This window comes from Stegostoma tigrinum, chromosome 2, assembly GCF_030684315.1.
Source record: "Stegostoma tigrinum isolate sSteTig4 chromosome 2, sSteTig4.hap1, whole genome shotgun sequence".
NCBI lineage: Eukaryota > Metazoa > Chordata > Chondrichthyes > Orectolobiformes > Stegostomatidae > Stegostoma > Stegostoma tigrinum.
In genome coordinates this window covers 57,305,032-57,322,148 of record NC_081355.1, presented here as the reverse complement: position 1 = coordinate 57,322,148, position 17,117 = coordinate 57,305,032, and the positions used below count along the sequence as shown (strand labels likewise).

Sequence of the window (17,117 nt, the reverse complement as noted above, 5' to 3'; positions counted from 1 at the left end):
TTCCAAGTCAGAATGGTGAATTGCTTGAAAGAGAACTTGCAGCTAGTGGTGTTTCCATGTATCTGTTCCTAAGGTCTTAACATGCATAAATTGTTGATCTGTACAGATAGCAGCTAGAAACTACAAGAGAAACTTATCAAAAGCCATGGAAGCACACGACTGGTGTTTTAGCCAAACCTTTCAAAATCAGATTTTTCAGATTGTCGGGTGACAAATTGCCTTTGTCAAGTTTAAATTTTAACGTGGGAACAAGGTTGAACAGTTCAGAGATGGCAAAATTTGGCACAATTTGCCTACCTAAGCGACCAACCTGAAAGCTAGCAGTCTGTGCAGTCAAGCTTTGCAGTCTGAAAATGAGAAGCTTAGACAAAATTTACAAAAGTCTTGCATTCAGGTAATTGATAATCTCATCCAAGTGAAACAATTGAGAGATTTTAATGAAGGAAAAGGCCTCTTTTTCATAGAAATGTTCAGAACTCTCAAGATCACAGTGAATGACAAGCTGAAAAACCCCTCTGGTACAATTACTGTGCCATGACCTAGTCTTTCAAAAAGAAATACTGAATAGACACAGAGAACAGGAATTTTTGGTCCTTTATTAATGATAGAAATTGCCTCTGGAACGAGATTGTCGTTTTAAATAGCACACAAATCAGAGCAGCACACATTTTGTCTTTTGGTCTGCTTTGGCAGTGCATTCTGTTGTCCATGACAGTAATATCTTTCCTTCACATGGTGTACCTTTGTCCACCAATCAGCCACCCATCACAGCAGGTATTAAAGTGATGCCGTTACCCATAGATTAAGAAATTCCTGTCTTGGAAGCAATGAAGAAGGCTTCATTTCTTTGCCTACAAAATAATCTTTAGGGTGCCCTTTGTTTTTCTTCCCATGTCTTGCATCTGTCCCCATGGGGATCAGAGAGTTAATCAGAGAGAGAATTTCACTTCCTTGTCGTCATTTTAAAGAGGCTTTATATACTTGAGTCTTGGAGCTCAACCTGCAATGAGTAGTCATTCTATTTCAATTTGTTTTCCCACCAATAAAATGACAAAGGAGCACAAACATTCTACAGTTCTTCTAAGAAAACTGAGAATGCTGTTGGAGACTTGTGGGTTAAGGAAAGAGTGGTGCAATAGAGTAAAATGTTAAATGTTCATGGTAAAAAGATCTTGTGGGAGGAATATAGAAAAGAGGGAATTGTACCTTTTTTTTATTCTAACTATATTACATATGAATGACGAGTTAGGTCATAGTGATGTCAGATACTTGGAACTAGGACCTGGATTGTAGAGCTGCAAGGAAGGTGTCCTCTCTTAGCATCATCTTTACATTATTATGTTCTGATGCTTTTCATTCACAAGTGCAAATCTTGCATTACTACATTATGGGCATTGTGAGTGATAGAGATGGGATTTTCGTACATGCTAAATCTAACTTTAAAACATAATGGTGCTTTCTGTGACTGAATCTGTTGTCTGTTTGAGAGTAGGATTATTATGCCAGGTTTGTAAATGTAGTAGTGTAAATCTAAAGTAAAAATTGTTTTGCTGTAGTACAGTCAAGTTTAATTGCCAGATCATTACCTTCACATAGTTGCGTGGTGGTGTGTCACACATGACTATTTTCACAAAGGCAACACAACTGATCAGGACTGAACTTCTGAACACTGGAAGGGTAAAATCTGTCTGCCATGATTCAAGGAATATTTGCTATCACTTGCAGTTGAATTATAACATGGATATTGTAGTGTTATAATAGATTTCCTGAACACCCTAATAATGCAAACAACTGTTATAATGAAACTTTTAGCGTCATTATGCTAAAATAACAATAGTAATGATGCATATAATTGTTTTGCATACAGTATGATGTGAATTCATTGATTTTATAACTTTTGTTTTTCTCTTAATTTTAAATTCCATTTGGATTCCAGCTCTCAAAATGCCTATCTTGATTCAGTCAATCTACAGATGACCTTCGGGTGGCCTCAAATGTTTGTGCATGTCATTGCTTTAGTTCCTAACTAAATTGCCTTTATAATTTGCTAAATGGTTCTAACTTGAAATATGCTTGCTTTGAAGAATTTCCTACATTGTTCTGTATCTTTTGAATACTCAATTTTCAAATCCAAATGAGTGAGTTATATATCAGCAGCTAGTTGAAAGCACGACCTTTTCTCATTAAGTTTTATTGTTAGTTAATGAAATTGAGATAAATTTGAAATTTTAAATATTCTTCATTTGCAGACACTGAAATATTTATACTTGAAATATTAAAAGAAGAAAACCTGACTAAGAGGACAAAAGAAAAGAAAGATGCACTATTGAGAAAACTTAAGGTTATTAAAACAAGGTAAATATTTTGGTGATAATGGGAACTGCAGATGCTGGAGAATCCAAGATAACAAAATGTGAGGCTGGATGAACACAGCAGGCCCCAGCAGCATCTCAGGAGCACAAAAGCTGACGTTTTGGGCCTAGACCCTTCTTCATCCTCTCTGATGAAGGGTCTAGGCCCGAAACGTCAGCTTTTGTGCTCCTGAGATGCTGCTGGGGCCTGCTGTGTTCATCCAGCCTCACATTTTGTTATCTTAACTATTTTGGTGTCAGATATTTGTTTGCTGGTTTCAGATTGTTATACATTCTGAAGATGTTAAATGTATTGTGCTCAAGAATTCTGAGAATAATTGTCCCAAGTAAATATAAAGATGAAATGATTAGCATAAGATTGATTCAGAACAGATCTAACAGCTCAAAGCTTGGCATCTGAGACATTTCGACCATCAGCAGCAGGAGAATTGTAATATACACACTCTGTAACTTAAGGTCTGATATAGTCCTCAATTCATCTTCTTGCTAAAAGGTTGTGGGAAGGAAGAGGGTAGAGAAACTGTTCGTTAGCTGGTAAATCGTTGTGGTTATTGGAGCCCAATCATCTCTGATCCAGGACATCACTGTGTAGGAGTTCCTCAGGTTAATTTCATAGGCCCAAGATTCTTTTACTGCTATACTGATGACTTTCCCATCATGAGGAGGTTAGCACCAAGGATGTTCGTTAATGATTGAACAGTTTTCAGTACCATTCATGTCTCCTCAGACACTGAAGCATTTCATGCTAGCTTTCAGGTTTAGATTGATGAACAGCAAATAACATTCACTCCGCACATGTCAGGCAATGACTGTGTATGACAGCATAGAATGTAACTATTTTATTTTATGTTAGGTATGACTCCAGTGTGTAAGATAAGTACTCTAGCCTTAAATTATAAAAGAATGCTAAGCATTTGTTACAAATGTAGAAAAGTGTTTGACTCAAGCTAATGTATTTACTATTTTGTTTTCTAGCTATCCTCAGGAGTTCCAGGCAAAAGGTACATTCTTGATATCTTTTTAAAATAGGTTTTAAGTTTGGAATCAATGAGTAGTTAGGGTAAAGAATTTTTTCCCCATCTTGTCCTACTCATTGAAGAAGCACTGGCTTCTCAGTTGATTTTTGTGTTCTACATATTACAATTTCAAATTTGGCATTTTAGCAGTTAGAGGTGCAGTGATTCAACACATTAAACGATATAAAGCAAGAATGAAAATATGCCATTTAAACCTTCATATGCAGATTACAAACAATCTGCCCTGTAATTTACTCCAACTGCTCATTTACGAACTCTAAGGAAAAACAATACGTGGATAAAAATTGTGTACTTACTAAATTATACGTCTTTAGAAGGAGAAAGCGAAGAGTCTTAGGAAGAAAGGACAGTACAACATGGGAACAGGCCCTTTGGCCCTTCAAGCCTGTGCTGCCATACTTTGCCCTTCCATACTAAAACTGTCTTCACATACACGGTCCGTATCCCTCTGTTCCCTTCCTATTCATAAATTCGTCGAGGTGCTTCTTGAATGCAGCTTTTGTGTCTGCTCCCACTACCACCACCTCTGACAGCATGTTCCAGGCACTAAATGCCCTTTGTGTGAATTTTCCTTACATATCTCCTTTAAACTCCACTCCACTCCACCGCTCCCCTCCCCCACCAAACTTTGCACATTTGAACCTGTGTCCCCCTAGTAATTGATCCCTCCACCCTGGGAGAAAGCCTCATACTTTCCGCTCTATCCATGCTGCTCACAATCATGGAACCCCTACAGTGTGGAAACAGGCCTTTAGACCCAATGGGTCCTTACCAACCCTCCAAAGATCATCACCCCCAGAACCATTCCCCTGAGCTATCCCTGCATTTCCCATGGCTAACCCACCTAGCCGACATGGCCCTGAACACTATGGGCAATTTACAATCTTTAGACTGTGGGAGGAAACCAGAGCACCCAGTGGAAACCCATCCAGACAGTCGCCTGAGGGTGAAATCGAACCCAGGCCCAGGGCTGTAAGGCAGCAGTGCTAATCCCTGAGCTACTGTGCCACCTTAAACGAAGGCACCCTTTGTGGGGCAAGAGCCCACGATTTTGAAGTGAAGAGTCTCTTGCTCTACCGATTTGAGCTAGCCAGGCAATCTTATGACCTTCTATTAGGTTGCCCCTCAACCTCCTGCATTCCAGTGAAAACAAACATCATCTGTCCAACCTTCCGTCATAGCTAAAATCCCCCATACTAGGCAACATCCTGGTGAACCTTCTCTGTACCCTCTCCAAAGCATCCACATCCTTCTGGTAGTATTCCAATTGTGGCCTGACTAAAGTTCTATAAAGCTATAGCATAACTTCTCTATCCTTATATTCAATGCCCCTTCCGATGAAGCGAAGCATGCGCTGGGCCTTTTTAATGCCTTACCCACCTGAACTACCACCTTCAGTGATCTCTGGACCTGCACACCCAGATTCCTCTGCATATCAATACTCTGAAGGGTTCTGCCATTCACAGTATAATTTCTATCTGTATTTGATTTTCCAAAATGCTTTACCTCTTTTTTTTTTTAGATTAGATTCCCTACAGTATGGAAACAGGCCCTTTGGCCCAACAAGCCCACACCACCCCTTGCAGCATTCCACCCAGACCCATCCCCTTATGACCCACAGACCCTGAACACTATGGGCAATTTAGCATGGCCAATACACTTAGCCTGAACATCTTTGGACTGTGGGAGGAAACCAGAGCACTTGGAGGAAACCCACGCAGACACGGGGAGAACATGCAAACTCTGCACAGACAGTTACCCGAGGCTGGAATCGAACCCAGGTCCCTGGCACTGTGAGGCTGCAGTGCTAACCACTGAGCCACTGTGCTGCCCATTTGTCCAGATTAAATGCCATCTGCCATTTTTCTGCCCATGCCTCCAACTGATCTATATCCTGCTGTATTCTCTGACCGTCCTCATTATCTGTAACTCCACCAATCTTTGTATCATTTGCAAAATAACTAATTAGACCAGCTACGTTTTCATCCAAATCCTTTATGTAGATCATGAACAGCAGAGATCCCAGTACTGACCTCTGTGGAACACCACCAGTCACAGCCCTCTATTCTGAAAAGCGTTCTTCCGTTGCTACCCTCTGCTTCTTGTGACTAAGCCAGTTCTGTATCCATCTTGCCATGGTATCCTTGATACCATGTGACTTCACCTTTTGTACAAATCTACCATGAGGGACCTTGTCAGAGTCTTTACTGAAGTTCATGTAGACAATATCAACTGTTTTTCCTGATCAGTCATCAACCATCATTGTCACCTCCACAAACTTGTTCAAGTCAGTGAAGCACAACCACCCTGCACAAAACCATGCTGTCTATCGCTAATAGGTCAATTTGCATCTAAATACATATCGATCTTAGCCCTGAGAATATTTTCCAATAAGTTCCCTTCCACCAGCGTGAGACTCAGGCCTGTTGTATCCAATATTATCCCTGCCACCCATAATAAACAATGGGACAACATTGGCTATTCTCCAGTCCTCTGGGATCTCACCTGTGGCTACAGAGGATACAGAGATATCTGTCGATGCTCTAGCAATTTGTTCTGTAGCTTCCCTCAATATTCTGGGTTAGATCCTGTCAGGACCTGGGGGCTTATCTACCTTAATACTTTTTAAGATGCACAACACCTCTTCCTTTTTAATAGCAACTTGGCTTAGAAACTCAGCACTCCCTTCACTGAGATCATCCTACACCAGTTCCTTCTTTCAGTCAATACAGACGCACAGTATTCGTTTCAGACCTCTCATACCTCTTCTGGCTCCACGCATAGATTCCCTCCTTCATCCTCTAGTGGGTCAACCTTTACCCTGGCTACCTTCTTGCTTTTTATATATGTATAAAATGTGTTGGGATTCTCCTTTAATTCTGTTTGCTGATGACTTTTCACGACCCCCTTTAGCCGTTCTAATTTCCTTGTTTAAGTTCTTTCCTACGTTCCTTATATACTTGAAGGGCCTCATCAGTTCCCATACTCCTTCACCTCCTGTTTCTTTCTGACCAAGGTCAGAACATCCAAGGTTCATGTGACTTATCATATGTATCCTTGGTTCTTAAAGGATTGCGCCTCTTCTGAACTGTTATCAACTGTCATTTGAAATACTCCCATGTGTTTGATGTAGATTTACCCTCAAACAGCTGCCTCTAATTAAAAGTCTCCAGTTCCTGCCTAATATTGTTGTAGTTCACCTTCCCTCAATTTAGCACCTTCACCCGAGGAGTGGTGTTAACCCTGACAGTGAGTATCTTAAAACTCATGGTATTAGGGTCACTACTCCCCAAATGCTCTCCCACTGAAACTTCATGCAGCTGCCGGGCTCATTTCCCAAAACTAGGTCCAGTATAACCCCTTCCCTGGTTGGACTGTTTACATATTGTGTGAAGAATCCCTCCTGAATGGTCCTTACAAATTCTGCCTCATCCAAGCCTCTGGCATGTAGTAAGTCCCAATCAATATAGGGGAAGTTAAAATCACCCACCATGACAACCCTGCTGTTTTTACGTCTTTACAAAATCTGATTATGCTTTCTCTCCTCGATCTCCCGTTGGCTGTTGGAAGGCATGTAGTATACCCCTGGCATCGTGACCACACTGTTCGTGAGTTCTACCCATACTGCCTTGCTGCGCAAGTCCTCTGATGAATCTTCCCTTAGTATGACTGTGAGATACTCCTTTCCCAGTAAAGTAACTCCCCCACTCCTTTTATCTCCCTTTCTATCACACCTGAAACTCATAAATCCTGGGACATTCAGCTGCTGGTCCTGTCCCTCTTTCAGTCAAATCTATGTAGTCACAATAATGTCATAGTTCCAAGTGCTAACTGAAGTTCTAAGTTCATCTACCTTGACTATTACACTTCACTCTTCGAAACACGTGCATTTCGGACCACCTCCTTTGCTCTTTTCAGCAGTGTTTCCCTTCCTGTTTTTGTTTCTAGTATTGCTTGCCTTGGTTTTTACTTCTCCCTCAATTTCTGCATCTATTACCCTGTGCTCCTGGTTCCCATCCCCTGCCACACTAGTTGAAACCCTCCCCAGCCACTTTACCAAGTATTCCCCTGCCCCCCGCAAGGATATCAGCCCTAGTCCTGTCCAGGTGTAGCTTGTCCAGATTGTACAGGTCCCACCTCCCACCTGAACCAGTCCCAACCCCCCACAAATCTGAAACCATCCCCTCGACACCATCTTTTTCAGCCACGTGTTCATCCAATATATCCTGCTGTTTCTACTGTGATTAGCTCATTGCACGAGTTGTAATCCTGATGTACCTTTGAGGTGCTACATTTGAACTTTCTTCCTAGTTTTCTATATTCTGTTTTTTTAGGACCTCATCCTTTCATTTAAACCTATGTCGTTAGCACCAACATATTAGCATGACTACCGGCAGTTCACCTTCCCCCTCCAAATGTCCTGCAGCCACTCCGAGGAATCAAGGACTGTAGCATTAGGGAGGCAACACACCTTCCTGGACACTCTTTTCCACCATAGAAACACTTGACTGTTCCCCTTCACAGCTAATATAAACTTTGGTACAAACAACTTTAAGAATGAGGGGACACCTTTTTTTTAAAAAGAAGCATGAGCTCCTAAATCTTAAAGATAGTAAAACTCAGTACAGAGGTAAACAGCCAATCTTAATGATAGACTGAGACAAATTATTGATTAAACTGCAAATAAGTTGCAATTTAACGCACTGTTGATTAAAGGCATGGCTACTTAAAGTGTATAAAAGAGATTCAATAGAGTAATACCAGACTTTAGTTATGAATTGGTACTAGAGCAATTGAGGATCTTACCGTTAGAGCAGAGAACTGAAGATGTGCCTTAAATTCTCAAAGTATGAAGCAATGTGAGAAAAATATGGAGAAACCTGTGGGTGATGATTGTGTTGATAAAATAAAGGGAGAGTTAGAGTATGGTTTCTTCTGTAAGCAAAACGTTGTTACGACATGGAATTCTCCATCCACGACTATGGTGACAATAGAATGATTTTTAAAAGAAAATCGTAAAATAATTGAAAAAGGAATTTCAGTGGGCATGGGGAGGAGTGATAGTATGGTACTAATGGATATTTCTTTGAGAATTGCTTTGAGAACTCAACACATGCTGTAAAATAGTGATTTATCACATTCCTGAAGGGGACATTCCATTATCTGTAATTTTATCTATCTCCCATTTCTGCAGAATTGAATCTTTTCCTGCTGGCCTTCGTGGAAAATATTTTTTGACCTCAGTTGTTCATGAAACACTTTGACATGCTGTTCTTTAGTATTAGTATCTGTGCTTGTTTCTGTAATCTCCAATCTTAATGCACTTTATGCGTGATATTGTATTTTTAAAATGCTCAGTGCTTTTCTAGTCGTAGTAAAGTGCCTCATCTAATGAAAAGTGTTAATGAATACTGAAAAGGGCAGTAATTCTCAACAATCTGAAATTTTTGTTGGTTTAGGGAGAGGAAGGGGGTGTAGTTGCTCCCTCTGCTGGTCAAACCTTAATCTTATTTACATTCTCAGACATTACGTTAGTTGTGTCAACCAATGGCTGTTGTAATTGGTTATTTCTAGTACCTTTTTAATTTTAGTAATGTATTTCTGTTTCACAAAAGTGTTTGTGAATATTAAAATGCATATGGAGGTTGTGCAATCAGAGATTTTCCTGAATTGTAATGCATTGTGATTTGTAGCTGAAGTGTTTTGGGAGTTGGTGTTTTATTGAATAGTTGACTATATTAAATGCTTTATATTATCAGATGAATCATATTGTTTTTTAATTAACCTCTTAACTTTTATTAATGTGTCTTTTGTGAATTTAAGAGGGAGAGAAAAGCAATGTGATGCAACTTGTTCTTGTTAACATCTTTAAATGACACCTTTCCAGTGAGAACTTTTTTCTAATTATCTACAGTGCTCAGTGTAGATTTGCCTTCTTACAATACACGTTTTTAAAAAGTTGTACCTTTATATGCAAATTTTGCTGATGCTAGGAACTGTTTATTTTAATGATGATGATGTAGTAGGTTATATTGTCCCTATTTTATCCTTTTTCCTATGCATCATAAATCTGTAGATGGAATAGTACTGGTATCTAAATCTTGCAATGGATTTTGTTGATCCTGGTAACAGCAGAATTGACATTTCTCCCAAGATACCACTTGAGGAGGTGATGACCTTTATAGCCTGTGGTCACTGGTATGAGGGTCACAGCTTGAGGTCAGCAAAAGCTTGTGTGAAACTACAGGAAGACGTCTGTTATCTACCAGCTGTAGACCTGGAATTGATCCTTAATAACTTATATCTGTGTTTCTTGATAGGCTAAAAAGGTAATGACAATGCAGCAGTTTGATAGTCTAACCAATCAGATTGATGAAGTGAGAACTGAGACTTTGGTGATTGCAGTTATTGCATTTGGTCAAACTGAATATATTCAGCCATGGGTGGAGTTCGAATTTGTGTCGAGGCAACTTTAAAAGACTGGTTTTAGTTTATATGGTTAGGTGCAATTAGATATACAGTATTGGTAAGTTAAATGCAGTATGTATTTGGTTACTAAATTTGTCTTGGCGTAACTTTTGGCTAGCATTATCCTTTGTTGTTTACTGCATTATTTTGAGGAGTTTTATTGCATTTCATAAAAATTTATTTTCATTGCATTGATTTATTGCTATCTCGGGGATGACATAGTACTAAGTACTGAAATGTTTTGTACAACCTAAGGTGCCCAAGTTAAAACATCACAATGACAATGCAACCGAAGATGTGGGTGAGAAGATTGTGAACAAAAGTATTTAAGTTATACAAGAGAGTTCGCAGAAAGTGTCAACACCTTCACTGGCTGGCAGTTCTAAAGAGAAGATTCTTTTAGCACACTTAAATTGTGTAAATTTTAATTGAATAGTTATACTTTTGGGGTTGAATAATGAACAAAAGTAGACCCATTAAATTAGCTGAATGTAAGTAGGCTAGTGAAAAATTGTCACCTGGCTGGCTTAAGCAATTTATGACTAAGGTCAAGCCATTATTATAAGCACAGAATGTAAGTATTGTTGGAGGATAAATGTTACAACATAAAACTGGATTGACGAATAGTTTGTTGGCTGGGCGCGTAGCAACTACAATCTTGGCTCAGGCTTCTGTGACAGATTTTTGGCTCCAGTTGTGAGCTAAATGTTTACAGCTCCACGTGGTTCAAAGTGGTGACATCTTTTACTGCACTCATATAAAACTGCTAAAGTAACTAAATGTCCAGTCTGAGATCAACTGTTGGTAAAATTTATTTTTATGACTGAGGATATTATATCTTTCTTTTAAGGGGCTAATAAAGATGCCTGTTTAAAAAGTATGCCTTGCTCAGAGTTTTAAAAATATCGTGAATCGTGTCATTTTTGCTGTATGTTGCATTCTGATAGGTAATTTCTAAATTGATATTGCTTCAAAATACAATTTGTTGATATAGAATAAAATCCAACACCTGCCTGTGAGGAGTTTCCAGTTCCACCTAATTTTCCAATTAAAGAAATACAAAATTGTGTTCTGTATCTAGGGTTTGTATCATCAAATTTTATATTTTGTAATATTGTTGTATAACATTTTTAGGAAGTCATAATTCCACTGCCTAGGTTGAAGCTAATTCAAAAACATACCTATTTTGTAAATGAAGATGAGTGGTTATGAGTGCTTCTCATTTACTGACATTGACAGTTTCATATTTTCCAGAACTATTTTCGATTATGAAAATAATTGTTGACATCTGTTAAATCTAGTCGATAATTATATGGTGCGATGCAATATTCATTCCTAGACCCTAGATATGAATGATATTGAGATTTATGGGATGATGTTTCCATGGTTACTCATAAATTACAATTTTTAATTGGCATAATTCAGTTCAATGCTAATTAAGTAATATCACAAATGATCAAATTGATTTTTATTATCACATGTATCAATGTACAGTGTAAAACTTTGTTTATTAGAAGTACAGGCAAATCATAGTAGGCAAGGATGCATGGATCTAAAAGACTTAAACAGGCATATGGGTTACGTTGCAGATACCAATGTTAGAAAGAAACAACACTGCAGAAATTGCAAATGTAACACTGGTACTGCAGAGAGCAGTTTTCTGAGAGTGCAACACACCTCTTAAAAAGTTCATTTATAAGTATCCAGCTTATTCCATGTGCATTGCAATTGGTAGCTGATATTTGAAAGGTTCCCAGTTTTCACATTCTTCATATTGATCTTTTTGTCGATGCAATCAAAAATGTAAATTGAAGCTGTTCCTAAAGAATGCGGCTGTGTGATTTGGTAGTGCCTGATGTGACTCAGTAAAGATATGATCAGTGACTTGTGCCATTTCTTTCAAACTAACTTAGCCTTTGCTCTGGTGTGAGGTTCTAACCACCGCAGCCACAAAAGTGATGCTTTCCCTCAATTTGTTAATCTTGGCTTCCATATCGACTCAATTGGCAGATATTGACAACATTTCCCCGTGTTGAGCATCCCAGGTGCGCACAGAAACCATTTATCACAAATCAGGATAATTGTCTTCACTGGAACAGGCTGAAAAGGTACAAACCATTGTCTCTGCATCCAAGTGACTCTGTAGGCCTACAATATCAATTAGTGAGTTACAGGAACTCCAATGGCTTCCAGTCCATAAATCTGTAGTTAGTGTGATGCTGCCTGGACCTTCATTACTTAATGACCACCATTAAAGCATGAACCACAATGCAGCAGTTGACCTTATGTCCAATAATTCAAAGCTCCTAGCAGAAGCACAATCTGTCTGCTCGGGGGTAAAAACTAACACACGCGTACATGTAGGTGATAGCCCCTTTTGCCATCTGTGTGTGGGCAGGCCAAGCCTGTAATGACAAAACTGCTTGTAATATCATTGAGCATGCCTTACTGAAATGATGGTTTCACCGCCTTAACCACCCTGTGAAGCAGGGTGTGCCACAATACATGTCAGAGCACTTCTCAAAATTTATGCTGGTTCGCCACATCTTCTATAATCTCCAATATGACAATACAGCATACTTCGAGGGACCTGAAGACTAAATATGGAAGATGGACCTTGCTATAGTGTCATCAATCTGGGTTGGCTGGTTCTGATGCAACACAGTCAGGTAGTAGTGGGAAGAGCATGAATGCTGTTATCCTAAGAGATAACATGTTTGGCATTAGGTCACTGCTACTAACACACCTCAGCAATCTGAGAAGTCTCCCCTATTCCCTCACTGCATTACTTGCCTGAAGTGTATATCTCTAGACCTTTTACCATCATCAATGGAAATAGCTTTTCTCATCCACATTACCTAAACCTGTCATAATCTTTGGCATTTCATATCAAATTTTCCCTCAACCTCTAACCTCCATAGCTTAAATCCCACCTCAGTGGCTGGAAGGGGCTCCAACCTCTGCACAATTCCACTTTCCATCTGGACTATCTGCAGCCCACGTGCTGCTGGTGACTCATCACAAATCCCAACTCTATACTAGCCTCTGAAGTGCATCTGTTGACACTATAGATGCACTGGTAGCCGCAGATGTAAGATCAATGGACAGTTCTTTCTCATCACTGCTATGTGGCTGCTCTTTTTCTGTGTGAGTATGTAGTGTTTGTTTAGGTGGGAGTTCTTGGGTATCTGAAAGCTTTAAAGCAAAAGGAAAAGATTCGGCTAAGGGATCGGCATAGAAAACAAAGTGAGGAGGTTTTCGATTACACCTTCTACACTTTTACTTCGTACCATATCTCAGGGAAAGGATAAAGAGGCAGGTGAGAAGGATCTTAAGGCAGCAACATAATACCTCTCGATCTTGACAACGTGTGACACTGCTTATTCTATTGCGATGTCCTTTGATTTGGTGCACCAACTGCTCTACTGAATTCAGTGGTTGGGGTTGAGACAGCACTCTGACCCCACGCCTGACTCTTCCTCCTGTTTATGGATGATCTTTTTCTGCTGGAGTGAAAAGAGACAACATTGGTTGTGTAATGCTTCGTTATGTGCCTGTCATAGTTGAATGTCCAATGATATGAACATGGCATTGGTGCGATTGAGTGAGGTGGAGTATTTGAAGTTTCATCAAGAGTTTCGAGTGCTACTGGGTGATTGATGAGAAGTGGTACATTGAATAGCATGAGAGGATGGTGATTTTAAGGGTGTACGAGGTGGTGATATGAGGACGCATTTGCTGATGATGACAATGATGTAAACTGTTGAAACTACTTCAGGCACTGCTGCCAAGTCTTTGAGGCCTGGATTTCTGGCAGTAACTTTAATTGCTACCTGTTTCCTTTTTTTGAGAGGGTGTAATCTCAGGGCTTCCCCACCACTTGCAGAAGCATTGCCAGCCTTCTTTATGTGATGCCCGCCTTCAGCAGGCAGGTTGTAAATCATAACCTCAAGCAATCTTTAGTCCTGAATCTTGCCAATAAGAAAGAAGAGTACCTACATTTAAGTAGGTTGGAGAAGGGTCTCGGTTGTCTCATTCGCTCCTTTTGTAGCATTATCCCACATAGCATTAAAGAAAAAGAATTCTTGATTTCATTACTCATCGAGAATCTCATCGATGAACATGTAGTTCCACCAGTGAGAATAATCATTGCATCAGCTATTCTTTCACTTGCCATGTAAGAATCTTCCTTTTGTAACGATAATTATTTTGGTTGAGTGTCAGATTAATCTAGAATATGTCCACAAGCCATTCATAATTCATTTTTTTTTAAAATAGTTAAAGCATTGCACATCTTTTGAATTTTCGTTTTATTTGATGGGACGGGATTATTTAAACAGAAATGTGATCTGGCATTACTGAGAACCAGACAGTGGAAAGGAATTCTGGCAATAGTCCCTGTCCTCTAACTTTAAGATCTGAGCATCAGTCAAAGGCTTTCTATTATAGCCCATCTCTACTTGCCATGGGAAATCTGGTGGCAAGTGCTGTTCTAGGTAGTAGCCCTCTGGAATTAGAAGGTACTATCAAAGGAGCCTCAGCAAATTTTTGCAGTGCATGTTATGGATGATGCATAGTGTTACCTTTGTTGACGGATGGTAGCTCGAGTGAACGTTTGTGATGATGGTTGGAGTGTCAGTCATGTGGCCTTCTTTTATCCTGGATGGTAAGTTTTGGGTGTTGTTGAAGAGACACCCATCCAGGAAAGTCAAGAGTATTTTGTCATAATTCTGACTTGTGCCTTGCAGATGGGAGACATAAAGTGCTGTCCAATTGTGGAATCATATCTTAAAGCTGTTCGTTTCAGGTTTTGTGCTCAACAAGCCCATTCTTTCAATGTACTCTGCCTGTCATGAATGTCTAAAGGAGCATGCTGTTTGATTCAACCCGCCCATTCTTTTTCTTTATTCACTCATGGGCGTGGACATGACTAGCTGGCCAGCATATATTATCCATCCATAGTGCCCTGGACAAGGTGGTGGTGAGCTGCCTTCCAGAGCTGCAGCAGTCCGTGTACTGTTAGTAGACCCACAATGCCATTTAGGAGGGAATTCCAGGATTTTGACCCAGAGAATAGTGGAGGAAGGACAATATACTTCTAAGTCTGGACGGTGAGTGACTCGGATGGAAACTTAAAGGTGATGGCGCTCCCATATATCTGCTGTCCTTGTCCTTCTAGGTGGACGTGGTCGTGGGTTTGGAAGGTGCTGCCTTGGGACCTTTGACAAATTTCAGCAGTGCATCTTGTAGATAGTACACACAGCTGCTGTTGAGCATCAGAGCTGGAGGGATTGGATGTTTCTGGATGTGGTACCAATCAAGTGGGCTGCTTCTAGGGGGTCTATGTCCTATTTATCTGGATGCTTGTGAAAACTAAAAATCATATATGCCACTGTTAAGTTGTGTGATAGGCAGAATGTGCTGAGTGTATTAATAACTGCACTAACAGTCACTAAGATATTCAAACATGCATGTGAAGCACCTCATTTATGCTTGCTTGAAGCTCATCACCATGATCTTTGCATTCAATAGGAATATGTTCAAATCTTATACCCTTTTTGAATTATCAGAGAGCTTGTGGAGCCTGTAGTTCCTTGTTGTTTTCCCCATGGCAGTGTCTGACCCAAACAATGTTGACGTGCCAACCAATCAGCACCCTTTTCTGTGGTATAAGTAGTTGTTTGTTTGAATTTTTGGGGGCATTTTTGTACTTTGCCTTGTTGGGTGCAGGATGAAAACCTTTGACATAGTGTTTCTCTTTTCAGTAGTGTTCAAGATGAGATTTTTCCCTTGTTTTTATTTTTAGACAAACATAGCTCAGCAGTTTTCCATCTGGTCAGGTAGATGACTGTCTTTTAGCTGGCTGGAACAGGAGGACTGGAGGTGTGGCTAGTACAAGATCACTGGCTTCAGCATTACAACTGAGGTGTTATCAGGCCCCATATTTTCACTGCATCCAACTTAGCTGTTCTGTCTCTTATGGAGTCGATTGCAATTGAACACAGGGAAAGGAGTAGGCTGTTTAGCCCTTCAAGCCTCTTCTGCCATTTTAAGAAGATGGCAACTGACCTGTGATCTAACCTGTTGCCCGTATTTGCCTTGTATCCCTATATACTTCAGACTCACAAAAATCTAGCAATCTCAGGTTTAAATTAATAAATGATCTAGCATCAATTATCATTTGGAGAAGGAAGTTTCAAACTTGTCCCAGCTATAGAGTAAGAAGTCTTTACTAATTTTATATTTGAGAGTCTGGTTTTTGTTTATTGTAGACTGTTTTCTCCTAGTTTGAGATTCCCAACTAGTGGAAATATATTTTCCCAATCTATGTTTGGCATCTGTGAAGCTGGGGATTCCAGGAGGCTGTGTTGGATTGTCAGTGTGGCACTTCCAGTAGAAGATTATTGCTGATGCTTAATACTTGTTTTTTGTGCTCAGTCATTGGGCTGTATTATCACTCAGAATGGAAATGTGAGTGGAATCATCTGGCATTAGTTCTTTACTTTTTGACTGCCGTCTATGAATGAATATGCAGAACTTGGAACTGCTCTGGCTATGGGTTTGTTTAACTCTGTATCATGTTATTTCTCCTGCTTAACATTCATGTTGTCCTAAGTCATAGTTTTATTAAGGTGGCACTTTTTTTTTAAGATATAGCTGCTGGTACTCCACGTCTGCTCTGCTACATTTCTCATTGAATCAGACTTGATACTAATCGAAGCATGAGGGACATCAGGCAACAAGATTACAGATTGTGGTTGACTACAATTCTGCTGCTGCTGATGACTCGCAATGCCTCGTGAATGCCCACTTTTAAGTTGCTAGATCTATCCAAAGTCTGTCTCATTTAGCATAGTGATAGTATCACACAACGCAATTGGTTTTTTTTGTGAAAGTGGGTGTTTGAGTCTACAAGGACTGTATGGTCATCCTTGTCAATGCCATCACGAATAACTCGTGTAACAGTTTGTTGAGGGCAAAGTGAAGTACATTTTTCGCTTTTGGCTTTTTTCACCAGCTGCCACAAGCTCAGTCTAGCCCTCTAGGCTAGTAGTGATACCGGACCACAGTTGGTAATGGACATCGAAGTTCCTCACCCAGAGTACCAATCTTTAGTATTGCTGCCCTCAGTTCTTCTTTTAAATTGTGTTTAACATGGAGGAGTACAGATTCATCAGCTGAGGAAAGTAGTGGGTGATAGATTCCCTCCCTTTGACAATTATTTAAATAAAGTGCATGG

General features: G+C 39.8%; 1 protein-coding gene across 2 annotated transcripts in view; it reads left to right on the top strand.

Moving 5' to 3' along the window:
* skap2 (src kinase associated phosphoprotein 2) overlaps positions 1–17,117 on the top strand; it is a 266,642-nt gene that overhangs the window by 8,585 nt on the left and 240,940 nt on the right. For both annotated transcript variants that reach the window (XM_048520144.2, XM_048520136.2), the window contains exons 2-3: positions 2,250–2,355; positions 3,348–3,373. In XM_048520144.2, coding sequence (XP_048376101.1) covers positions 2,250–2,355; positions 3,348–3,373 — 132 coding nt within the window. The remainder of the gene's footprint in view (positions 1–2,249; positions 2,356–3,347; positions 3,374–17,117) is intronic.